Genomic DNA, 28000 nt, shown 5'->3' on the forward strand with positions numbered 1-28000 from the left:
AAGGATTGAAAGCAAAAATCTGGGAAAAGACACAGAAAACAGAAACAAGAATGTAATTCGTAAATCAAAAATGGTGATGAAGCTATCAGGAAATTAAGACAAAAAGATTGCACAGGTGTGTCAAGCCAAGAACAGTGGCAGAAATCAACAGATATGTGAACAGTGTGTAGTCAAGAAGATGATTTGGAAACAACGGGTAAAACAGCAATGGTGATTAACAATGAAGCAGAGCTTCTTGGAAAGCAACAAGAAATAAAACCAGGAGGAAAAGTGGCTTACCAGAAAGAGGGAAGCTTGAATGAGAATTGCCAAAGTCTGACGACGGATGCGAAAATAACAGAATCACATAAGCTTCACTGGAGAAGAGGAACGAAGACAGTTGCAGAGCTTGAAAGCTTGGAACAATGGCGGATTTGAGAAAAAGAGCTAGAAAGAGAAAATTCAGAGTCAAGAAGACAACAAAGTTCATGAATAAAGCCAAGTGCACAGGCATTAAGTAGGTATGTGAAGAACAAGAAAAGTAATGACCCAGGCACTATGCTAGCAACAGAAAGTAGATATAGCGAGAACAGTGCCAGACATTCAAACAACTCAAAACTTGAAAACAGACGAAAATAGAAGACAACAGAGGGCAAGTAAACGGATTCAGAAGAGTTATGAAAGATTGAGCTTAATAAAAGAGTTTATGAACCTACCAAGAGAAATGAATGCCGATATGAAGATCGCCGGAGTCAAATAGATGACTGGAAGTCAGGAACCCACCAGAGAATGTGAGTGGAGCAGTTGTAAAGCTCTTGGAGTTTACGAAGTAATGGAACAAGAACCTCGGCTAGGAGGTGTGATCTCGAGCAGCTTGGAAAGCATGAAGCTTGATACTTGACAGAAGTGGACAGTAAAGTCCAGGGAACTTTGAGGTCGGCGAGTTTGATCTCGGACAGAGGGGCACAGATGAACGAACAGTGTAGGTTCCATCACCTCAGAATGCCGAGGTAATAGAACCTAGGGGGCAGTTGTGGGGATATATTTTCTAAGTACCAACACGTGGCAAGGTGACGCCGATGTGTCAGTCGAGGTGCCACGTGTCTTGGTCGTTGTACCGAGGTCATCTCGGCTAGGCCGAGGTTGCCTCCGAAGATATCGGAATCCGAGATAAGCGGATAAGGGACAAGAGTCCTAGAATGAAGAAGGAACTCAACTTGGATATGGACAAGAGTCCTAGATTGGGAGAAGACTTCAGTTTGAGTAAAGATAAGACTCTTAGAGAGTTTATCCTAATCCAACTGGGAGTCCCAGATTAGCGGTAATCCTGAGTCCATTAGGGCCAGGCTCCTATTGGGACTAGGATTGTATTGGCTATAAAAGAGAGACACCCCCATGGGTCTGAGGTATGCTTTTGATACTCAAGCTTGTGAGTTTAGTACTTGATTTATCTTTGAGAGATATACTGACTTGATCGTCGGAGTGCCCCCGAGTGGTCGAAACCACCGCGAGATTCTTATATTTCTGTTGCAGGTCACTCATGTGCCATCTATTCTGCCGGTGCTCTCCAGCTGATTACTAGCCGGACAGTGTGGCCAAAAAATTACCCACACACTACCATTTGGAGCCAGAATCAAATAAAGGAAACGATGACAAAATTAAAACATGTAGAACCCTGTCACATTAAATGATATATCTACTCCTCACTTACCCTTCAATGTTGCCCATTGAGGTATTGGATCAAGGCTTCTTAGACTCTGACACGCAGTCGAAGCGCCTCATCGATTATCTCCAATCAAACTTCAAGAAGAATGATGTGCCGGACCAAAGCAAGGCTTGGCTAGAAATGGAAGACATAACAAATAACGCTTTCATCACTTTGGTTTGGTTATTTATCTCACAAATTGTTGAATTCCATGGCAATAATTTCACTTATCGTGAGGCAGCAGAGAGAAATGTAATCACTATGCTTGGTTATCATTTTTTAAAAACACTTTTTAAAAAATTCTACTTTCTTATTTTTCATTTTTTTTGTTTTTACTGAATTTTTTTAATATTTTGAGCAATTTTTTTAATTTTTAAACATATCTAACACAGATATACCTAAAAAGTAAAAAAAAAAAAAAAAAATTTGAAAAAAACTTTTTAAAAATTCACTAAATACCAAAAATACAAAAAAAAAATACGAGAATTCAGTACATTTTTTGTATTTTTATGTATTTATTAATTTTTAAAAATATTTTTTTACAATTTTTTTTACTTTTTAGATACATTTAAGTAATGTACATCTAAAAAAGTAAAAAAAATGTTTAAAATTTTTAAAATGTTCATTAAAAACAAAAAAATACGAAAATCAAAAAACTCAATTTTCAAAAAATTTAATTTAAAAAACTCAAACCAAACACACTAAATACAACTGGTAGTGTTATTCCATGAAAACGACTTCAACGACATCGAATCGCTCAGACTTGTACTGACTTGGCATAATATTCGTTCCTTTTAATCCTTGTTTTACATGTAATGTAAATAGTAATTATCTTTCTTTTTGTGTTTTTTCAATTGAGAGATGGTTGGGTGGAATAAAGCATTGGATGTTCATAATACATTACACTCGTTACTTTTTTAAATAGAGATTTAAATCTCTTGTTTTCGTTGATAACTTTATATTTGATTTGTCTTTCAAATGACAAACATTCTTTTTCCAAGTTATGCTGTGTTATTCATCTTCAGTTATAGCCCAGGAGATTATTTTTCGTAGATCTTTTACGTACACAGAATATAATCACAAAATTATACATAATTTTCTCCAATAGACGCATGTGAAAAAATTATGTCCGATTCTATGATGAAATTCTATGCATTTCTACTTTCACACTTGTAAGTCAAACAATTACATTACATTTATAATTATTATCACCGATCTAACACCTTTCAACCTTATTTTTTTCAAATGTAAAAAATTGTGATTTGATACATCTTTTAGTTTACCCTTTTGCTCACCAGCTCACCTAATAATGGAAGGACGAATTACAATAATAGTCTCTATAGTTTGAGATTTGTGTCACTTTGATCCCTAACTTTTCAATTGTAACGCATTTGACCCTGAATTTTGATTTTTGTTTCAAATAAAGACAATTGAAGATACCATTGTTTAATTTTAAGAGCAAAATTGTCAATTTGATAAAATATAAATTAATTTGACAAAAATAAATGTCAAAAAAATATTTTTGAATTTTTAAAAATTATTTCTACCCACTAAAGATAAAATTATGTAAAATTGATAAATCTGTTAGACATTTATTTATTTTATTTTATTTTATTACCAAATTAATTTTTATTATGTGTTTGGATAATAATCATGTAGTAGGTGATTGTTTTTATTTTCATTAAAGTAGTTTCTATTTTTCCTAAAGTCAAATATGACAACAACTTTGATATCATTATTAAACCAATCCATTAAATCAAAAAATCTAAAACTAAAAATATTTCATATATTAAATATATCGATTACACATTAAAATCCTAACAACCACCCATTACATGATCATCATCCAAACACAATAAAAATTAATTTGATAAAATAAATAAATAAATAAATGTCTAAAAGATTTATCAGTTTTACATAATTTTATCTTTGGTTCGTAGAAATAATTTTTAAAAATTTAATAATATTTTTTTGACATTTATTTTTGTCAAATTAGTTTATATTTTATCAAATTGACAATTTTACCTTTGAAATTAAGTAATGATATCTTCAATTATCTTTATTTGGAACAAAATTCAAAATTCAAGGTCAAATGTATCGCAATTGAAAAGTCAACGATTAAAGTGACACGAGTTCCAAACTATAGGGACAGTTAGTGTAATTTGTCAATAATAAAAAATCTTAAATTATTAACAGTGGTAAAGATCGAGTTAATTTAAATTATTAATTAATGTTATTAAATCTATTGTAATTAATTAACCCCACTTTGGGACTTCCTTTTTCTTATATTTATTTTCATATGATTGTATTACTTTAATTAGTTATATAACTTAATTATATATATTTGGGTGCCAGAAATTTACGCATATTTTCTCTATCCTTCACTTTCTAGACTAGTGATTATTGGATACGCGATCACATAGTGTTCCATGATATTATGATTGGTAAAAAAAGCGAGGCATTATAATTTCGTGTTAGGTGATTGAGGAATATAAAAAGACATGATAAATGATAATTAGTAAAAGAGTATGAACACGTAGTACTTCGAAGGTATCAAATAATTTTCCATTTTCAAAGGCCTTTGGGTACAATTAAGAACTAATATTATACAAACAAAAAAATCTATACATAATGATGTGATTCACCATTCACTTCAAAACAAAATATCATTGAAGATGCATTTATTTATAATAATGACATTACCACATCATCATTCTTGTGGAATTTTTTGTATGAATTTTATGAAAGAATAATATTTTCTTTACTTTCAATAGACTAAAACCCAAGTTAAATTATTTGTAAAATGTCTTTCAAAATAAATAAATAAATAAATAAATATGGAAAACTACGAGTTTAAAAAAGTCCACTAATCAATAGGCGAAACTAATAGGTTTATCGCCTACCGATTATCACCCGCCTCTTATATACAAAAGTTCGGAAACTTGACTCTCGTCACTAACAAGAGTTGAGTGACATTAGCCTATCGATTATCACTAGCCTCTTATGTACCAGAGCTGGGAAAACCAACACTCGTCACTGATATACGTACCCTCCGCTTCCCACCCTTAGGATTATGAATGAATATACACACTACTCAGATAGGAGAAAAAGACCCAAAAAAACAAAAAAAAACAAAGAAAAATTCACTATATTTCTTCTCTTTTTCTTTTTCTTTTTTCAATTATTTCCTATGAAGTAGATCTGTTTTATATTTAAATCATTAAGTATCTATTGAACTACTGATATTAGCCATGAGTACAAGCATGAACAATATTAACTAAATAAACTTAGGGCTAGTTTGGCATGTACTAAATAAGCCAAAAAGTCAAAAAGTCACTATCTTATTTAAGTCACATCATCTTATTTAAATCACATCACCTCTCTAACACATCACATCAAACCCAACCCAAACCCAACTCAAACCCACCAATAAGTCAAAAAGTGCACTTTTTTAGGACATCCCAAACCAACCCTTACTATTAATGCAAAATAAAATCGTATTAATGAGAAAATCAGTTGCAAAGAAGCCTCCTGAAAGGTTATATTTCAAAGTAGTAGACCCTACTTAAAGATGTGAACTCCAATTGCAACAACCGATAATGTTTTTGTTCAGTAATGAACAAAACTGGACTCAATGAAATCCGAACATACATAATCCCAAGTGGGGATGGTGAGAGAGGATTGCTGGCTAATAAACCCCACCCAGGACCCAAGTGCTGGTGATTTTAAGGATTCTTAACAGACAAAGTTTTCTTACATACATACATATATCTTAGCAACAGCATGGGATGAATATTCACAGTCCATAGATAAACCAAAAGATTAGCTATTAGTTATACATACAAAATGGGGGAGATTAAACTGAATAGATCATCAGCTGTACATAGAGGAAATCAACTTAACTCCCACCACCACCATCATCATCATCATTATCAGCATTTTTATCTTTACTTGATGTTTCATATTTATATAAATATAATATGTACACTTGGTTTTTCTTCCATCATGTCTATCTCTGTTTTCGCTAGATCAGGAAGGAGGCTGCGAATGAATGGTTGTATCAGGTAACATGGCTACGGTCACTATGAAGTATTCACAGCCGATGGGGAGACCATACGGGTTTGATATTGATCCTGAATTCAAAGACAATCGAGTCGTTCCCGTGTCAGGTGGGGTCAAGAAATTCACTTGATCTCCCCTACTGGACTCTGCTCGAACTGAAGTAGGAGACAGTGGGGGCCTCACAATCTGTCGTTCAATATGAACTATCTGCCCAATAATGTATGTAGGCCGGTTTGGGAGATGGTCCAAAAACAAGGCCACGGATTCTGCAGACAAGTAGTAGCTGGGGCAATTCCGATTTATCGCCTCATAATGGCCAGCTGAGTTGAGGACGAATGCAGCAATCTCATGGACTTCCAAACGGCCAAAAGATATCTTCTCTTTGTTTGCCTGTATCAAGATCAGTAACCGCTTTTATTGCAAAATAGAAAATCCATATAAAGGGGAAAATAGCATTATAATTTTCTATAACTTATGTTCCCTAAAAAAAAAAAAAGTTTCAAAAACAAATAGAGGAATTAAAGGAGATGAGAGCAATCAAACTGGGTTAGATCTTTGCCAATCTTCACGTCTTAAAGGGGCTCTACAAACCCTTTCAGATGGAACATTTGCTGTTCCATGAACAAGCCCATCTTCAAGAGGGGAGAACAAGAAGCAGTAGGCGTTTTGTCCTCTAGCTTGCGAGAGATAATGCTAACCTCTTTACCAAAGTCTAAAAAATCTAGTCGTATGCCTTCTACGAAATAGTAGGCGTTTTATCCTCTAGCTTTAGTTTCTTTTGGCCTAGCTCTCGATCAGTGAGAGTTTATTTTATAGCTAGCCCTTTGAATGCTTCGTTTTGATGGCATGCTCAGCCATCTTTCTTGTCCCCCATGGGGGTGTATCGAGCCTCACTGTAACATTTTATTTTATTTTTTAGCATATCTAATCCGCTTACCTACCAATAAAACTCAAATTTTCAAAATTAGAAGAGGCAATATTCAAACTGTTGGTTGAATCAACTAAAAAGCACTACAAGAAAAAACACTTTCCGTGACCAACATTTTGGTCGCAAAAAGTATCATATTTGGTCGCTAAAACCTTTTCGCGACCAAAATATGTTGGTCGCGAGTTGGTCGCTAAAGCCTCGTCATAGATAGTTTTCTACGACCAAAAAAGCCTTTGGTCGCTAAAAGTGACCATTCGCGACCAACTTTTTTGGTCGCGGAAAGTCCAATTCATATTAGTCAAAAGTAAACTTTTAGCGACCAAAGATAAGTTGGTCGCCAAAAGTTAGAGCCTTGACCCAAAAAAAAAAATTCTTTTGTGCTACCTGAGACTTGAACTCCTGACCAAGGAGTCACCATGCACCCAATCCACTCTACCAACAACATGCTTCTTGTTCATATTTGGCAAAAAATATATATAACCCATAAAAATTGGGTTATATATTATTTTATAAACTTTTAATGCCTAAACAAAAAAAAATAGCATGTAATTACAGTAGTATCATTTTTTTAAAAATTTATCCCGCCATAACTTTCCGCGACCAACTTTTTTTTTTGGTCGCCAAAAGGTAATCTTCTGCGACTAAAAAAAGCCTTTGGTCGCCAATAGTATACTTTCCGCGACCAACTTTTTTTTTTGGTCGCCAAAAGGTGATCTTCCGCAACCAAAAAAGCCTTTAGTCGCCAATAGTATACTTTCCGCGATCAACTTTTTTTTTGGTCGCCAAAGGGTATACTTTCTGTGACCAACTTTTTTTTGGTCGCCAAAAGGTGATCTTCCGCGACCAAAAAAGCCTTTGGTCGCCAATAGGTATACTTTTCGCTACCAACTTTTTTTTGGTCGCCAAAAGGTGATTTTCCGCGACCAAAAAATTGTGGTCGCCAAAAGTTAAATTTTAGTCGCAGAAAGTGGACTATTTGCGACCAAAAAAAATAGGTGGTCGCCAAAAGTGTTTTTTCTTGTAGTGAAGGGGCCTTTACCAAGCTTTTCAAATTTCTTCCCCCTTTCTGTCATGATGAGGACTTTGATACATTAAGCAATCATGTAGGAAAGGAATCAAGTTAAGTTTTTACATATATGAGGTAATTTTTGCACTCATCCCAAACAATTGTTCATGAAATGAATTTAAAAGGTTTTCAGCACCTAGTAACCCAGCCCGCCTTTAAGATGTGAGCCATCAACTGACAACCATATCTGATCTCTTTGTGAGCCACATACATGGTAAAGAGACTCGTTCAAGCAAACCCGGAATTCACCACTTTTGGTTGTCTAAGAACCCTATTACAAGTTGTATAAATGGTAAGATGTTAAACTGAACAAGAAATTTACCTGCTTCTCATGTTGATGCTTTATGTACAAAGCACTGACCAACTCTTTCTTTTCTTCCAACTCCTTTTTCAGTTGCTCATTGGTAGCTTCGGCCTTTGAATACCTCTCAAGCACCTCTGCGCGGTGCCTTGACAATACGCCAACTTTATCAGCAAATACCCGGATACATTCTCGAAACTCAGCAGTACCATCATCTTCACTATCATTGACAGAACTGAAAAATCACAACAGAAAGCAATTTAAAGCAACTCATATTCAAATAACTATACAAATAACTGAGTCCACCATATGAAGACTACTAAAATGCTTTTTCACAAGAGTGCTAGATTCTAAGTTCAATACAGTTCAGCTTCATGCCAGCTTTGCAAGTTCGATAACTTAAGGTGCTTTAATCACATTGGATGAGGCAAAGTATTGCTGCTGTTGGCTAAATTGAATTATTTCCATAGTTAAAAAATAAAACAAAAAGGGAATTGGAGAGATATAAAACTGTGAGGGGCCACCAGAGGAAGCCACGATCCTCGTTTTTACATTTTTTCTCTCAAAACATCAATCTTTTTACAAACTGACCGATTATTCTTGAAGAGATTAAAAATGATCACATACATAGGATACAAGGCATGACATTTTGTCAGTATGTTTATAGAGAGGAAGTGAAGAGTAAGGAAGGGACAGAAAAAGATTTCCTGACTCGGACCATATTATATTGTGTTTGTGTTTGTTCCTTGGTACATAAGAGCTCCATACTACCTCACTTTTGAGGCAATTCTATTAGAAGGGCTGCTATATACCACCAAAATTTTCCACCTACGTGGTTTCTCATGTAGCATGGGGGGTCTCACTATTTTTTAAGCATGATAAGTCATACATATACATATGGTGTTTGTCATGTTGATACACATAGGAAGTGATATAAATGGGTGAAACAAATCCCGGACATAGATGACATTTCTCTTTTAGTAGTGGCCTAGATAGGGTCCCCTTCCATTCCTACTTTAATATCCAAATGGTGCGAAGGAGAATTTAGAATGTTCCTGTTCCCTTGTCATTCCTAACCAAACAATATATTAGCAATTGAAAAATGAGAAGAAAAAAACTGGCCAGCAGCCTTTGATATCGTGCTTGTACTTCAAGCAAGTGATGACGGTATAAACGTGCCTAGAGGGATCCATTTTTCTTGTAGACACTAAACTTCTTTTACTCTTCCTACTTGGACAAACCAATGTAGGATTGAGAATATATACATATATTTCATCTAAGGGTGGACTTTGGCTTAGTGGTATGAGTAAGATTGCTAAAAGGTTACCTGAGTGTCATGGTTCAAAACATCAAAACGGTCTCTCAACATGTAGGGGGTAAGACAGCATACATCTAACCCTTCCCAAACCCTGCATTGGCCTGTGCCCCATGCACTGCACTGCCATTTATATTTTTCTCGCCTCATGTACCAAAAAAAAATTTTGAAAAAAAAATTACAACAAAAACCTAAATTTTATTTTAACACTAAACTAAGGCTAAGGATATTTTTCTTTTGTACCTAACATTACATAGTTAATTTAGTGATCTCAAATAAATGATTCCTTTTTATAGCAAAAGTTCATGTTGAAAAGTCAAGGAGCCACCCAAGTATTGGCTTGCTAACCCAGAACTCCAATCAATCACCACGAGCCTAGAAAGGCAATGGTTCACCCCACGTGCCACTCTGGGGTCAAAAGTTACCGGCTATGTTTGTTTTGTATTTGTGAAATAATTTTGAAAAATAATTTTTTGGAAAAAGTTTACAAAATTTGAAAATTTGTTTAATTGTATGCTTTGAAAATAGTTTTTGAGTTTTGAAGTTTGGGATTATTATTATTATTATTATTATTATTATTATTATTATTATTATGTAATTGAATAGATGGGTGTGAAAGAAAAAATGATTAACTGATATGTGGGATGTGAGGGGAAGAGGAGGTGAGAGAGAAAAAGTGATCAGTTGATGTGTGGTAGAGAGAGAAATGATTTTGAAACTATTATTATTTTTTTTTTAATTTTTCAACCAAACAAATTTTTGAAAATTTGTCTCAAAAATTGCCTCTCAAGAGACAAACCAAACAAAGCCACAATTTCTCCATGTTTTCGAGGCCAGAAGAACAAAAACAAGAAAAAAATATTGGTAAAAAATCATGAACTACAAATGAATAGTCTTTGGAGTAACAAATTAAAATATCTATATATGGATAAATACATACACATAGTATATGAATTTATAAATAATTTCATGAATCCCATTTCTAAATTCTAAATATTTTAGGTGGAAAAATACACTAGATAAAAAATAAATAAAAGGTAAAAAATAAAATAAAAAATAAAAAGGTCAATGAATTTGACTTGTTTACCTTATGTATTAAAGAAGGATGTTCTCTCCTGATTTCATTTTCCATTTCTAGTAAGTTTTTTTATAAATAAACAAACCCTTTTCTTCCCGTTTAACATTACAAGCACCAAGACAAGGGCAAAATCCAAGTACACATGGTGTACTAATACAAATAAGTAATACATAAACACAACCTTGGAATCTGAAATGTCTACAAAAACCAAAAAAGACTCCAGAAACTTTTACCCTCCCAATTTACCACCCAAAAATAAATAAATAGACAACGAGAGTTTAACCCACGCCTTTTACAACTTTGAGTGAAACCAACATTATCTGAAACCTTGCAATTTTAAACTCAACACTTGTCCTCAAGGAGTAACGACACCCTGACAAAGCTTGAACGCACATAAGGGGACATGACTCTTATATGTCATTCAAAAGCATTTAAACAACTATATAGATACACGTGTAAAAACTACATTAAATAGTCTCCTTTAAATGCATAAAGTACGTGTCAAACACACTTCAGTTGGTGAGCACAACAGTTGGGAAAGAGATTGGGATGCATGTCCAACAAGTCTTATTGGATGTGGGTAACTTATAATCTATATTATAAAATAGTACATCAAAATTCCTAATAATGTCACTTTTTGCTTCAGAATGAGTGAAGCTCATGCTTAATGTCTAATGATTCATGCTAGACGAACAAAAAATATTACTCTATGACTTGGAGAGTGAAAATATTAATACAGATATTACAGATATTTAGCAGTCTCCCAATGTCCTTGGACTTGGGGATGTAGAAGAATCCTACGCTGCACATATGCCTGCAGTAGACAAATACCCAACTCCATGCAACATGGTATAACTATTTTAAAAAGGTATATGAATTCAAAATGACTCTACCTAATAAGCATGGAACAAGGAAAAGTTTGGGAAACGACAACATACATCAAATGCCAATATAATATAGGAAACACTACAAACTCACTGAAAGGTTAAAAAAAAATGCTAGAAAACAAGTTTTTACAACTTACTTGGCCAAAGATTGAGCTAGAGCACGCAAGGAGTCAGCAAATCCAGCCACCCCACCTGAAGAAACACAGGTCCTTAGTCTTTCAAAAAGGCTACGCATCTTTACAGCAGAGGCACGCAATGCACTATACTCTAAGGCCCTTCGGTCAGCTGCACAAAGATGGGTTTGCGCTTCCTCTCTAGCTTCATGCAGACAATTCTCTAAGTGAGCACAATTCATCTGTAAAATGATATCAAGTAAATTAGCTACTGCATGCAATAAATATTGATGTAAATGTAACAAATCTACCCAATTAAAAGAACTATCCAACCAAGTGGTCATCGTTTTTAAAGGTTAATTAGGTGCAAACTAATTAACCTAAGCATGGGATTTTTAATAGAAAACTCATTTTCATACTTGGTTCATTTTCAAAATCACTTTTCTTAGTCAATTTTCATTAAGTTACAAAATCAAGTTCTTGCCTTGTAAAATGTGCCCATAGGCCCTTAGTTGAGTAGCATTAAAAAACATGTTCGTTTTCCATTTTTAAACTTATCTTGACTTAAAGTGACAAAAAGATGAGTCTTTGAGTGAAACATGTGTGCATTGGGAAATGTGTCCATTTCGTTGTTTTTAAAGGAAATCATACTTGCGTCTTTCAAAAACATGCAATTCTCTCCTTTTCTCTTTTGCAAACATAAATAAATCGCTTAAATCGTATTGAATCATAAGATTCCCTTAATTTAAGATTCAACTGCACGAATCGAATCATTTTGAGTGAAACTCATATCAAATCGTATGAATCAAATCATGAATTGTAAGATTCTAAGTGTATATGTGGAAGAACCACAGAGAGTATGACAATTACTGAAGAAACACCATACTAATTTTTTTCCCTTTTTCAAGTACAAGTTTAGCCCCCATTAATGGTGGTCTGGCAGGGTTGGACAAGGTACAGATCTAACATTCAACCAATAATATAATAGATTCCAAATGAGAAGTCGTGATATACATTTAGTGTCCATTATAATGAAAAAAATGATGCTGTGTCAGCTGCAAGTGGTTAAAAAACGAGCAACAAATAATATAATTTGAATCCATCCCATTCCAAATGATTTGGTCCAAGGCATCACTTTATTGTTTTCATTCATATAGACTAGAATTTGTTTTTTTCTTTTTTGCTAAACTTTTGGCAAAATATGGTAACCAAAAAAAATATTCCTTCCAAACACACCACATAAATCTCCAAGTTTGTCCCAGGTTTTTTGCTTTATTTATTTATTTACTTATCTTTTATTTTTTTTGATAGGTCTACGTATGTCACAAGGATTAAGATTTTGATGTTTTATAGTCCATAAGTCCATATACATGATGTCCGGAGCCTTTTTAAACCAACTTAGAAATGTTAATCTAAAATTTCTATTCCATATTGGGACCTTTACTTCTTTTGAACTCTATGAATCACATGCAGCCATCTATTCTTTTTTTCCAGTTCATTCTCATCCTAAATTGTATTTCCAAGATGAGATTTGAGTCCTTGGGTGTTAGAGTGAACCGGGGAAGGGTGGGAATACCCTAAGATTGATTTTGGCCTAAGTTGAAACCTAAGTCCGCTCAAGCGGGTACTTTCCTAAATTGTGTTATAGTCCACCAAGTTCTGTGTTCTGAAGTCTGAGATGCTGGGAGTGTGGTTTCACCGCTCGAGCGGTCTGTTCTACAAAGGAGAGATATACTGGGAGTTTGAACTCTCCGCTCGAGCACAGGATCTACCGCTCGAGTAGTCTGTTTGAATTCAATTTTGAAACTCGTGTCCAATCACGTAAAATCTGACACAAAACCCACTTGTCCTTCACTTTTTCATTTCCCTTTCCCTCTCTCCACACTCCACTTTTCTCTTTTCTCTCATCTCTCTCAAGAGAAACCCTCACCAACCCTCATAAATCTCTCCATTCACCTACATTCATTGATTTCTTGACCCTAGTTCTTGAGGTCATTTTGGAGAGCATCCCCGAGAAAAGCATTTTGTGTAGTGGAGATTGGATTTCGGCTCCATGGAATTTTAGGGTTTTTCTCTCATCTTTCTCCTAGAGCTTGAGGTAGGGACATTCTTTGAGTTAAATATACATTTTTGCAAGTATATGGCTATTTTGACTATATATATATACATTGTGGATATTAGGTTAGGGTTGGATTTATATGAGATTGTTTATTGTTCATTGTTCAAAGAGGGTTTTCTCAAATGTTCTCTTCAAATCTTCAAGGATATGTACTACATTGATGGTTGAGAGTTTTGTGGGAAAAATCTTTTCAAAAATGAGAAACGCTAGTTTTGTAAGAACACTAAATTTTTGGGAAATTTTGGAGAAAAGTTGAAATAATGTGATATCATGTGTTGCACAATTTCATTGTTGAGTTATGATAAAGAAATTTGGCATTTTCATTGTTATAGTTGGATACCCATGAAATGGGAAGAAGTTGAAAAATTGATGAGTTTAGTATGTTGATATGCTAGTGTTAAGAGAATGGAAATGGTGTTTGTCGTTGTTAATCCATGGCACTTAAATATATCTTATATATATATATATATACACTTGAATGGGACTTAAGGCTTGGTTTGGTTTGGTATATATATATACTTGTTGGATAGAAATGTTATGTTCATTCATAATTGAGAATTGTGTTGTTGAGATTGGGAATGGTGGAAAAATTGTGGAAATTTTCAATGTCCTGATAAATTGCATTGTCATCTCATTTCATCCTCATTCCTTTTCAAATTAGCATTGTTGAGGCTATACTTTGGAAAAGAATTGTTGGTGAAACATACCTTCGTTTGATTTGTTTTGGGGCCAATACGTTTGGTAAGTCCGGATAGGGTGTGTAGAGATGAGAATTAAGTTGGCTTGAGGTCCATGGTGAAAATCCGAAAACATGGGCGAAGTAGGTACCAAGTTCCTTCCACTTAGGAGCTGGTAAAGTGGTTTTTGGTAGTGCTTAAGGACCTATTTGCAGACACCAGCCTACGGATTACCTAAGCCGCATTTGCCACCCCTTGATTATATATTAAAATCATTGAATTAATTATGTTTTCGAAAGAGCATCGTGCATGAGATTTTCAAATGAAAAAATAAAGTATTTTGAGCATGGCATGGCATGGTATGGCATATGCATCCATCTCTTGAGATTGTATAAAACACATATATACTTTGTTAAAATTTATCTACTAGCCTTAATGCTCACCCCTAGTGGATTTGTTGCAGGAAAAGTTGTGATCCTACCGAAGTGGAGGCGTGGGGAGTTGTTTTGGGAGTACGAGGCTCTTTCACGATTGTGGTTTTATTTTGACAAGCCAAGCGCTTTACATGTATGGGTTTGATAACCATTTTGTGTAACCGGGCATAAGCCTTAAAACCTGTAACTCATGGGACATTATTCTGTGTTTTACTCTTAGCACCACATGCTATAGATTTATGTTTTAGGAAATGTTGAATGAATAATTGCATGTGGAATACTTTTGATAACCTCTTGAGTGCAATGAATACAAGTGTAGAGATTTGATGATGATGTTTGTGATGAGGTATTATATCCTGTTTACATATACTGGAAGTGATAAAGCAGAAACTAGATCATATTGACGGATTAATGCGGGATTACTGAATGTTAATAATTTGGGGACGTTACAATATGTCAACCCAAACATAAAAAATTAAAACAAAAACTACCTCTTGGCTTCCAACATGAATTAGAAATTACACTATGTCAATGAAAAAAGAATGAAAGTTGCGATGTATCACCAAAACTCTTCACCTCGTAAGTCCCACTATTTTCTAATATGGTGGATCCTACACATACACATCATTCTTGAAGAAAAACACATGGGAGATAAAATAAAATCATGAAAAAAATCTGGTGATAAATAGCATTTCTCATAGAGAACATGCAATCAAAAAAAAATGGCTTTTCCTGACAAAAAAGAGTGAAACCTAACCTGGCATCTCCATTTTAAATGTCATTCCATTCGTAGTAAGATTGTAAAACAGGGTTCAAATCTGTAAATATCTTGAAACTTGAAAGTAGGAACCTATGAAGCACGGACACCTCTCCGAGGGCTCCGTACCAGTGTCAGACACGTGTCGGACACGAACACGCGTCGGACACGCAGTGGACACGTGTCCGACACGCACGGGAGAGTGTCCCATTTTTTTTTTAATTTTTTAACATCCGGACACGTTATAGACACGTTTGGGACACGCGCGGGCAATTTCACAGTTTAATAAAAAATTTTGGGGTCAATTTGAAAATAACCAAAAGCAGATCAAATTTGCCCTAAATCTGTTCGAATCGACTATTGAATGGAAGAACAGCTGAGAAAGAGAGAAAGAAAGAAGACCTGACTTCGTCGTACGTCGTCTCTCGTCAATCGTTGCTCTACGTCGGTCGTCGGTCGTCTGTCGTCTCTCGTCTGTCGTCGGCCGTCTGTCGTCAGTCGGCGATCTTCGATCTTCAGTCGATTTGCAGGTACGACTCTTCGATCTTCTTCGATCGCTCCCTCTCTCTTCGATAGCCCTTTCTCTCTCTGTCTCTCTCTTCGATAGCTCTCTCTCCCTCTCTGTCTCAGCCTCGTCTCTTCTTTCTTTCTTTTATTTCATTTTTTTTTTCCTTTTCCTTTTATTTTGATTTTGATTCTGATTTTTATTTTTTTTTCTTTTATTTTTTTTCTTTTATTAATTTAATTTTTTCTTTTCTTTTTCTTTAATTCTGATTCTGATTTTGTTTTATTTTATTTTTTTTCTTTTATTTTTTTTATATTCTGATTTTATTTTTTCTTTTCTATTATTTGAGGATATAATTTTAATAATGTATGTTTATTAATTTTATTATAGGGACCAATTATTAATTCTGAAACAATGGCTACGGGTGGTAGTTCTAATGATATACCTGATGATGATTTTGATGAGAATAAACCATTGTGGAAGTATATAACTAAATTAGCAAAACCTGGGGAAGGAGGAGGAAATTACCAATTACAATGTAAATTTTGTAATAATACTTTCAAAGGTTCATATACAAGAGTAAGGGCACACTTGTTAAAACTCCCAGGAAAGGGAATTGGTGCTTGTAAGAAAGTGACTAGTCAAAAACTTTCACAACTACAAAATGAGAATGATGCTGCTGAGCTGAGAATTAAAAATGCTCTTCCCAAATATGTACCATTGCCTCCTTCCACTGTATCAGTGGGTAGTAGTTATGCTTATGAATCAAAGAAGAGGAGAACATGTGAGAGTGGGAGTGGGAGTGGGAGTGGGAGTGGGAGTGCGCCTGGGAGTGGGAGTGGGAGTGGAAGTGCTATTGAGAAAGCATTCAACTTGAAGGATAGAGAGCAATTGCATTTTGAAATTGCTAGGATGTTCTACTCGGGGGGGGTACCTTTTAATCTTGCAAGAAATCCTTACTATGTTAGCTCTTACACATTTGCTGCAAATCATAACATTCCTGGATATTTGCCTCCCGGTTATAATTTGTTACGAACCACATTACTTCAAAAAGAGAGGGCAAACATTGATAAATTGTTGCAACCAATTAGGGGCACATGGAAGGAAAAAGGGGTGAGCATTGTTAGTGATGGTTGGAGTGATTCTCAAAGGAGGCCTTTGATTAATTTTATGGCAGTGAGTGAAAGTGGGCCTATGTTCATTAAAGCAGTTGATTGTTCTGGAGAAACTAAAGACAAATATTTCATTGCAAATTTGATGAAAGAAGTGATTAATGAGGTTGGGCCAAGTAATGTGGTTCAAGTCATCACGGATAATGCTCCTAATTGTAAGGCAGCCGGACAACTCATTGAAGCTCAATTCCCTCATATTCTATGGACTCCTTGTGTGGTGCACACATTAAATCTAGCTTTGAAAAATATTTGTGCCGCAAAGAATATTGAGAGGAATGAAGTCACATATGAAGAATGTAGTTGGATTACTGATATTGCCGGAGATGGTTTGATGATTAAGAATTTTATCTCTAATCACTCAATGCGATTGGCTATGTACAATGAATTTGTGTCATTGAAGTTGCTTTCGGTTGCCGAAACACGATTTGCCTCCATAATTGTTATGCTCAAGAGGTTAAAGCTTATAAAACGTGGTCTTCAAGCAATGGTAATTAGTGACAAGTGGAATTGCTATAGAGAGGATGATGTTGGGAAGGCAAAATTTGTGAAAGAAAAGATTTTGGATGATGTGTGGTGGGATTACATTGATTATATTCTTTCCTTCACGGGTCCTATATATGACATGCTTAGGGCTTGTGATACGGACAAACCTTGCCTTCACTTAGTATATGATATGTGGGACTCAATGATAGAGAAAGTGAAGATGTCAATTTATAGGCATGAAGGGAAAAGAATAGATGAGGAATCTACATTTTACAATGTGGTGCATCAAATTCTCGTGGATCGTTGGAATAAAAACAATACTCCTCTCCATTGTATGGCACATTCATTAAATCCAAAGTAAGTACCACATTTAAATTTGTTTTACATATTTCATTTTAATGGACTTATCTAGTCTTTCTTGAAATAATTATTTTTCCTATTTTGGATTGTAGGTATTTTAGTGATGAGTGGCTCCATGAGGATCAAAATAGAGTTCCTCCACATAGGGATGAAGAGGTGACACGTGAGAGGAACAAGTGTTTTAAGAGGTATTTTGAAGATATCACGGAGCGAACCAAGGTGATAACTGAGTTTGGAAAATTTTCGGGTTATGTTGAAACATTCTCAGAGTATGATTCCATTCATAATAGGTGGCACATGGATCCTTATACTTGGTGGTGTGCATATGGTGCATATGCACCATCTCTTCAAAAACTAGCTTTGAGATTGCTTGTGCAACCTGCCTCTTCATCTTGTTGTGAGAGAAATTGGAGTACTTACTCCTTTATTCACTCAGTGAGAAGGAACAAGATGGTCCCTCAACGCGCGGAGGATTTGGTGTTCATTCATAGCAATCTTCGTCTTTTATCAAGGAGGAGCTCCCAATACTTGCAAGGAGAGACAAAAATGTGGGATATTGCCGGAGATAACTTTGACTCACTTGATGATATTGGAATGCTTGGGATAGCTAACCTCTCACTTGATGAACCGGCTATGGAGGCGGTCCTATTTACAGATGAAGGAGAAGATGGAGGCGGTGGTGAAGATGTTGTAATAGTTTCCTCTACTTAGGTTGATATCTATGGATTTTGTAATAGTTGTTGGTACATTGGATAATTTTATATTTTGTGGTTTGATTTTCATGCATTTTGTAACAAATGATGGTTGGTACTTGGTAGCTTCGAATGACATGTTATGTATTGATGGAATGCTATTTTATATTAATTGTGAACGATATATATGATGTTAAATCAATTAAATGTTTATTTTTTATAATTTTAATAGTGTTATTTTGTATATTTTATTACCTTTATTTGATTTTTTTTAATAATTTTATGACATATAATAAATAAAATTAATTATATATATTGAACGTGTCCCCGGCGTGTCGTGTCCCCTATTTTTTGAAAATTTGCGTTTTTGCGTGTCCGTGTAGTGTCCGTGTCGTGTCGCGTGTCCGTGTCTGTGCTTCTTAGGTAGGAACTAACCAAGGGATGGGGAATCTCCTAACTTTACACCACCAAAATCAAACTCAAGATATTTATATATAACCAAATAGAAAAGTTTAGTAAGAAACAAAAAGAAAAGAAAAGAATTCTAAAATCAAGATTCAATTAGTTCTGATGCAATTTTCTAGAGAAATCAAAGTGAGAAGAGAAAATTTGCAGTTCAACCACTAATACCTGAGATTCATCCAGAAGCTTCCGACTGATTTCCAACTCCCTCTCAAGCTTGGAAACCTCCTCCACTAGAGCTTTCAGCTTAGTTTCTGTTTCACTCAATTGATTTGACTTGTCAGCAAGTGTATTCTGCAATTCCAGGACCAGATCACTACTAGCTTTAGAATCTAAACCCTGTTCAGCTGTTGTTTCGGCAGGTAAATTAGTTAGGGGCTGAGACATAATCTCAGAAGTGCAACTGGTTGCCAGTGTGCCCAAACCTGAAGCCATAGTATCTTTCCCATCTTTGTCATGGGCCTGCACCTCACCATGAGGTGGTTCCTGCATTGATGAATCTAACTGAGGATTTAGCATTGACGAGGAATCTGTCATATTCTCATCCAAGCCTTCAGAAGCTTTGACTGACTGTTTAGAGAAAAACCCTAATTTGGCATGCAAAGAATTAGAGACACAAGAAACCTCATCCATGGGTATGCAAGGCATGTGGGCTTCTGAATCACCCGAGATATCTGACTTGCTATCACCAGCCTTCACAGTTGAATGGGCAAAGTTCGACACCATCTTATCAACCGGAATCCTCTGTTCTTGTAAATACTGATCGGATAACCTCTGCTCCAATTCTTGAATCCGTTTCTCATATGATTCACATTGCATTTGCTTAACCTTTAGCATAGATTGGAGATGTTTCTCATACTCATCCTTCAGATGCAAGGCTTCAGCAGTCCTTTCCGCTGCATTTTTTAACAAACTATCCACTTTACTGTCATCAAGTGATTCATATTCAACTTCAGTGCTGAAGGTACAAATGACAGCAATTGCAGAAGCAAGTTCAGCTTTCAGTTTTGCATTCTCAACTTCCAACTTGCTAGTTCCGGCAATCTCCACCAACTCAGAACCCTCAAGGAGCTCCTCCGTCTCATATTTCTCAGAGTCAACGGCATTCTCTTCAAGTTCAGCTGAATAAGAACTACTGTGAGACGTGGAAAGTGAACTCTTCAAACTACCACGCTTCTCACTCTTTGAAGGCAGTCCAACTAAATATTCAGGGGCATAACGGCCTAAATCAGATATGTCAATGTCAAGCAAATTAGTGTCAAAAGGAGTTATATTGACATCACACTGGCTGGGAGTATCATACAATCCCATGGATGCTAAAATATCCCTAGGTATAAATGAACTATGTACTTTTAGAAACTCCTCCCGTCTCCTGACCTCAACCTCCCTCTTTGTTGCAATCTTTTCAGCTAATTGTCCAGCCATGCCCATGTAGAGCTTCATTGAAGCCTTTCTTCTCACTACTTCCGCAAGGCATGCCCTGTACGCAGGGCCAATCCCACGGACTACCCTCAAGTATTCAAATTGATCACTCTGACGATTCATTGCTTCTGTGAAAACCGAAAACTTAAAACGTACATCTTTGATGGTGTATTGAATATATGCTATCTTTTGCATGTAATCATGCACAAAGATGTTTGTTTCATTCTTTTTATCCTTGCAGATATTAAGCAGAATGGCAATTGCACGGTCACAAGCATGCATCTTTGGAAGGTAGTTTTTGTCATGGCCATCATACATAGGACCCAAGGCTGAAACTGCATCATGAGGACGGAGGGAAGGGGACAATTGGCTGGTCAGACAGTCATCCACAAGTTTCTTCACTGTATTTACATCTTTGCTGCACAAATATGAATACTTATTTTTTAGAATATCACAGATAACATTTCCCACTTGCACAACTGTAAGAATATATCAAAGCAAAATATATACACATACAACACAGAAAAATTTCGATAGTGTTGATATATGCACAAGGACAATAAGGAATTCCTAATAATATAGGTTAATAGGGCATAGCCCGAAATTTTAGCATAAATGACACCACTTTCTGGAATGATCTTAACAATACAATAGTAGTACCAAGTAACATTATCTTACTTTCAAGCAGCTTCAGCATCAGTTCAATATAAACTAATAAGTTTCTGAATCCTTAAAACGAAAGATAACTAAAACTAGCTACAAATATTTCAAATAGGGGAAACATAATCATCAATTCAAGTACAAAGCTTTTAAATCACATTGAAGATCCAGATCTTTCTACATCGTGAAAAAGAGAAATTTGGATACCATACTGTGCGATACATAGAGGTATGTGCATGCAAAAAAATATATATGGTCCGGAGGTTTTTCTTATCCTAATGACTCACAATTAGATGACTTGGGTGATTTAAAGAACTTCAAAACTTCTAACAAAAGGTGAGAGTAGCCAAATATTGGAGAAGAAGCTTCAGCTGGTTTCCTTTACAAGTGCTAATACCTATGAATGTTGAACAAGACCAGCAGAAATTTGACTATTTGGACTCAGCTTACTCAGTTCAGCACAGCAAAGACTGCATGGTATTCAGGTTCTACTTGAATTTTGTGCAACCTTCAAGTAACCTTGTTCAAGTTCCGCTTAACCTTGTACAAGCTCAATCTCACCTTGCTTCAGTTCGGTTAGACATGGAACCACAGAAAATGAACATAAAGAAGAAGAAAGAGCCGACCATGAGAGGATCAGCTTCATGAAGTTTGTGCTTGCAGAAGAAGAAAAAAGAGAAATAGCCATGTAGAACCCATGAATGGACCAATAGGCCCTACAATTGGTGTCACGTGATTGGAAGCAATTCTCATCTGATTTAGTGAAGCCACAATTGGTGTCACGGGAATGGACCATCATGGGCATTTTTTAATTTCACAAAATAGGGTATTTCAATAATTTATCATTGTTTGATGTCCAAGATTCTAGGTTGTTTCCTAAAAAAAGTTTTGTCGAGTCCTTTTTCTTTTTCAGAAGTTCTTGACAGAATTAGTTTAGTGAATCTTAGTTTAGTATAAATTAGGAAATTATTTGCACAATACTAATAGGAAAAATAATAATTTTAAAAGCTACTAGGCTTCTCTATAAAGCAACCTTTCTAATCAACTAGTTAATTAATAGAAGTTTATGAACGTAATCTTTCTCTCTTTCAATGTTGTGTTCTAGGTGAGATTCCTAGAAAACCTTAGAGAGATTATAAGGCATGTTTAGTTTCATTTTCTGATTTCTATTCTTGGGGGTGGGAAGATTTGTTTGGCAAATTATTTAGGAAAATTATCTGAAGACACCCCTTTTTTAAGAAACAATTTGAAGTGTTTTTTCCTTAAATTTCAAAAATTGCTTTCACCCAAATATGATAACTACCTATGTTTTCAAGCTTCTCATTATTTTTGTTTTTCAAAACACAAAATCAAAACATCAAAATGAAAATAGAACCAGGAAGAGATTGGTATTGCACTTAATCCAGCGGTGAGATAAGAAAGAGGAAGAAGGTGGTCTTACTGTGAAGGAAGCAATGAGCAAGGAAGAAGCCAAAGCAGAGATAGGGAGGGTTATTCTTACGGAAGAGATTAGATGGCAAGGGATTTATGGTTGGAGGAAGTAGACACAAATACCAAGTTCTTTCATAGATTGGCTAATTCTCAGTGTGTGATCTCTGAAATTCAAAATGCTTTGGTAGGGGATAAAATTATTGATACAATCCTCATCACTAATGGTGTCGTGGACTATATATTGAAGAAATGAACTCCAGGAGTCCTTTGCAAACTCGATATTGAGAAAGCATCATGTAAGCTAGGACTTCCTTATCTATGTGTTGAAAAGAATGAGCTTTGGGCTGGAATATAGAAGATAAAATCAGATGGTGTAACTCCACTCTCAGATTCTCACTGCAGAGATTCTCAGTTATGGTGAATGACTCCCATCAAGATATTTCACTAGTTCCAGGAGCTTGGGATAGGAGATCCTTACCCGCTTTTCTCTTCATCTTGGTCATGGAAGCGTTGGTAGGATGATTGATTAGGACAGTGCAAACAGGGTTGATTACAGCCTTTAGGGTTAGAGGTAGATGAGGGGGAGTGGAGGAGATCAATCATTTTCTTCTTGCAGATGATGCCATTGGCTTTTTGTGAGCAGAAACGTAACCATTGAACTATTTGCAATGTGTTTTGATATGTTTGGAGGCAGTGTCAGTGGTAAAAGTAAATATTGCAAATTGAGCTCATTCTAGTTGAGACGGTTCAGAATATTTAATAGGGTTTGTCCGACTGCTTGGGTTTACAGTGGGATCTTTGCCTACAGCCTAAAACCCATCCTAAACATCAACCAAATTCAATCCTAAACAAATCCTAAACCTTAATTTTACCTACTCAATTGAAAACCTAAACATTAAGGCCCTCATAGGGCAGCCTCCTTTAAGCTTCATCTACCTCCAAGCAAATCTTGCACCTCCAAGTCATAGATGAAAAATATTCAGAGATATCAACCCGCCTAGTTAAAGTAAACTCTAGAAGACATTTTAGAGTCCCTTCAACTTTGAGACAGAACCCAAAAAAGCCCTTAGAAATCTTCATATCCCACCATTATCATCAATAGATGTCAACCCACCTAGTTAAAGTAAACTCTAGGAGACATTTTAGAGTCCCTTCAACTTTGTGACAGAACCAAAAAAAGCCCTTAGAAATCTTCATATCCCACCATTATCATCAATTCCTTGTCCTTAACGCTTTCCAGTCTAGAAGCTGAAAAGCAGATCCAAGGAAGCCAGCCAACAGAAGTCATCATCTACCATGATTTGAACTTAAAGTGGATTAATAACCTAGCCCCTTTACTTATTATAAATAAAATAAAATAAAACAACTAGATTGAATAAGATAGGTCAAAAGACTAGAAGAAAAATGAAAGTAGTGAGAGAGAATCCAGAGAAAATTCACATTCTAAGATAAAATAGCAATTATGTGTATATGATGTTGAGATGCGTAAGCATCCCATTTTTCTTCATTTTTAGTCTTTCCATTAGTCAATTTTCTTGCTTAAGTGAACCCAAAACCCTTGTACACATGACCAACTATGATAATGACTTTAAAATCACATCCCACGTTGTTATTCCATTAAAGTCCACAGGCTAGAACAAGCTGAGTCAAAGGTTGCTCACGACCAGCTCAATGGGAAAGCAAGCCCAAAAGTATTGCCCAAGCTTGTTCATTGCATGTTGGCACAAATAAGAACCAGTACTTAACCAAGTGAATCCCAATCTGTTCAACAAGAGCTTAGTTCTTTTTCAGCCTTAGATGTGGCTCATCTAACAGTATCTGTACATTAGTTGAGTTGCTTAGGATCGGGCTTCTGCTAGGGAATTAAACATAAGATTTAATGAGTTAAGGAAGGAATTACACCACAGAATGAAAAAGTAAACACAATGTGTAGATTTTGTCATTGCACAGCGCTTTCTTTTTTTGATATATATATATATATATATATATTCGTACATATATATGTTGGTGTTCTTTTATATACATTCATTGCACAATGCTTTCTTAAACCACTTTTAGAATACCTTCTATAGAAAGGCCCCAATAGTGATTTAAGTGTTTTACTTGGGCAATGGCATGGTATCAGTCATAACGTTGTATTATGACACATAGGAATTCGCACACTGGGATGACACAGTATGATCTCACAACATGTAGGAATCTACCCAATGAACTGGTTAACATCAGATAATTCTGTTGGTGTAAAAACTGTAAAAACTGTCTACCAAACAACTCTATAATTCTGTTGGTGCACATAGGTAAAAATTCTCTTCTAAACAGCTTTCAGTCATCTGAAGCAATCACAGGAAGCCCAACATGACAATGATAAGCTTGTAGTAGTTATACACTGGCTGTAGCTGTAGAACCTCATTAGTCTGTCTCCTTTTTTTTTTTCACTAGATGTGCACATGGATAGAAAAATAACAAATTTATGAGATCTACAATAACATTAGGTCAATACAACACTCAACTAACTTGTCTCTCCCCTCCTCAGCCCCCAGCCCCCAAAGTTCTTATACAGACTATCGCCAATATCAACAAATATTCCAATGCCTGAGTTTACAGCTTGTGTTTCCTTCGATTTGTTTTCTTGTTTATCCCCTAACTTTTCTTCCTTCCTTCAGCACATCTTGGAAAATGTCAAAATTATGAACTTAACTCCCACCTCAACATATTAAATACACCGTTTGGAGGGAAGCTTTTTGGCTAAAATAGCCAAAAAGCCACAAAAAAATCAAAATGTCACATCCTACACATTAATCAATCACTTTTTACCTCACAACCATTTGTTTAACTAAAAAAAACTATCCCAAACATGCTAACCTTTTTCATATCATAAAAAAAAATAAAAAAAGAAAAGAAAAGCAACTAAAAAAGCCAAGTTCCCAAAAGAAGCTATAAAGATGTCAGTTTCTCTACTCTCATCTCACTTTGCAAATCGTGGGCATCAAAGCAAAGCAGGTCTCTCTGAAAAACTTTTTCATAAACTATTGACCCCAATCCATGACATGCAAAAAACCAATTAGATTCAACAGGTCACTTGAGCTGTTGGGAACTACCGTGTATCTTGCACCATACAGACAATGAGCCATGTTACATTTCCACGTGTGAATTATTAAATAAGTACGTATTTACAAAGACAAAGGGAAAAATTATGAAACGCCACCACAACACTATATTCAACATCACTGTATTATGACTCAAAAAGCAAAATACCAGTCAATCGATCAGTAAGTATAACATGACTATCCCAACAGATTTCAACATGACAAGAATACTTAACCCATGTAAAATTTCAAACAAGCCAGAGAGTTGAATAGGCAAAACAAAATCATTTCAAAACAAATAAACAGGAATTTAAAGGCACCAATAAGAGAGAGAGAGAGAGAGAGAGAGAGAGAGAGAGAGAGAGAACCTCAAAGCTTGCATTATACTTTTTTGTTCATTAATATATCGCTGGTGCTCCTTAAAAGTAAGTTCCAAGTCCCTGATAAGTAATGTAGCATTGCTACTAAATAACTTCTCAACACTGTGCTTTAGTTCTTCGAATTCCTGTTTAAATTCTGAAACCTTATTCTCAAATTGCCTGTGTGAACTGCTACAATCCTCTGCCACCTTTCGCAAGTTCTCTTCCTTCACAAAATCAAGTAAGCATTTGCGTGCAGCAGTTTGTACAGCAGGGTGAACCTTGCAAGATCTCAATTTCTCTATATCTCTCCCAAAATTCATCAGAAGATTGGAATGGCTCCGATGCTGCTGCAAGTAACACTTCATGAAATCCACGTAATTTTGGTGAATCAACCCATAGAAATGATCCAAATTACCCCGAGCGATCTCCAACGCCCTCTCTTGCACCTTCTGCTCTCTCAAGAACTTCTCACAAGCCTCAAATTTCGTTTGGGTGCGGCTATAAATAGCATGCCCACACTGGTAATGGTATCTGAATTGCCTCTCATAAGAAGGCAATGCCTTCAGTGCAGGGTCCAAAGCATCATCCAGTGGATGGGGGTTATGGGAGGAGGATGGTGATGGAGGGTCCGGTAATTCGACTATTTCAACTTGTTCAGAAGCAGGAGGCATTGAATTACTTCGCATTCTCGCCTTATTGAACAAGAACAGTTCTCGGTCATCAGATGGTAATTTATAGGCTGAAAGTGGCTGTTGCGACTCGAGCTTCATGTCCAAACATAAAAGAAGCTGGTCATTTAAGTGAATCCCGGATTCAGATTCTAGGAACCGCTGGACGTCCTTGACCAGGGTGTTTTCATCACACTCCAGTTTAAACGAATGCCCATTCTCAGCAATATGAACCACAAGTGAGCCTCTCCGAACTACACTTTCTGAAACATTTGAACTCATTTTTTCTTCCCCCAAGAAACAATGGATATCCACAGCCACAAGCACAGGCACAAGCACAATTACCACAAGCTAACAACCAAAACCAAAGAGATTTTCAAGTTCAAGATCGTAAAATCGTCGACAAAGGCTCTCAGAATCTCTTCCCCGATTCGTTCTCACCCGACTAGAAAAATTTTCCAATTCTAGACCGTTGCACACGATAAACCCCAATCATTTCCAACCCACCATTGATGTCTGCAATAAAAGCCCAAATCTCAACAAACCCCACAAACGATCTTATCCAAAAAAAAACTCCAATTTTACACTTGAATCCTCAATGAAACGCCAAATATCTCAGACCCACCAAGCAAATCATTAAAAAAAAAAAACCAAAATTTTTTTCAAAAAACCCTAATTAAGTCCGACCCACCTTAGAAATCTGCAAAAAGGGCCCGAATCTTGACTAACCCACCAATGATATCATCAACAAAACCCTACCTTTGCCCCAGAAAACCTTTAAAATCAATTAATTCCTGCAATCAAAACCAAAAACACCAAATTCAATCAAGGCACAAAAGAACAAAAACAAGGAAAGAAGACAATCTGAAAACAGGGTTCAAAGATAATCTCTAACTGCCGTCGAAGCTAATCAGAAGCAATCAATGACGTGAAAAGGGAGAGAATTGGGTGAGAAAAAAGTTTTATCACGAAACCCTTTGTATGTATGTATGTATGCGTGTGTGTGTTTAATATTATTGTATTGTATAAGTAGAATATATGTGTGTAAAGAAAGGTTCGTGTATCTCCTAGTTTCTGATGAAAAAGAATCTTTTATTGCGAAAAGAACCTTCTGCGAGAAGCAACCAGTCAGCCAAAGAAAAGGCGAAGAAGCAGCAGAAGACGAAGTGGTCTGTTCTTCCTCTACATTATTTTGGATTTGTTTTCATAAAACGGTTCTATGTTTTCAAAAAACAAAATCAAAAATAAAAATAATATTAATAATTTTAATTTAAGC

General features: G+C 35.7%; 2 protein-coding genes across 6 annotated transcripts; one reads left to right on the forward strand and one right to left on the reverse strand.

Moving 5' to 3' along the window:
* Positions 1–5470: 5470 nt before the first annotated feature.
* On the reverse strand, positions 5471–27985 carry LOC145788572 (autophagy-related protein 11-like). 5 transcript variants are annotated; one of them, XM_082924684.1, is made up of 7 exons: positions 27833–27985; positions 27416–27518; positions 26063–27240; positions 19264–20935; positions 11459–11676; positions 8063–8276; positions 5471–6136 (listed from the first exon to the last, which is right to left on the reverse strand). In XM_082924684.1, the coding sequence occupies exons 3-7, from the start codon at positions 27004–27006 to the stop codon at positions 5714–5716; spliced, it is 3471 nt and encodes a 1156-aa protein (XP_082780810.1). In that variant the 5' UTR covers positions 27007–27240; positions 27416–27518; positions 27833–27985; the 3' UTR covers positions 5471–5713. The 5 variants fall into 5 exon arrangements, with proteins under 5 accessions (XP_082780810.1, XP_082780809.1, XP_082780805.1 ...); XM_082924683.1 differs by having other exon boundaries at positions 27620–27837; XM_082924679.1 differs by having other exon boundaries at positions 26063–27518; positions 27833–27975.
* On the forward strand, positions 16099–18850 carry LOC114303817 (uncharacterized). Its single transcript, XM_028248965.2, has 2 exons — positions 16099–17938; positions 18034–18850. The coding sequence occupies exons 1-2, from the start codon at positions 16341–16343 to the stop codon at positions 18650–18652; spliced, it is 2217 nt and encodes a 738-aa protein (XP_028104766.2). The 5' UTR covers positions 16099–16340; the 3' UTR covers positions 18653–18850.
* Positions 27986–28000: the final 15 nt, after the last annotated feature.

This window comes from Camellia sinensis, chromosome 4, assembly GCF_055761805.1.
Source record: "Camellia sinensis isolate YWXY chromosome 4, ASM5576180v1, whole genome shotgun sequence".
NCBI classification, from domain to species: Eukaryota; Viridiplantae; Streptophyta; class Magnoliopsida; order Ericales; family Theaceae; genus Camellia; species Camellia sinensis.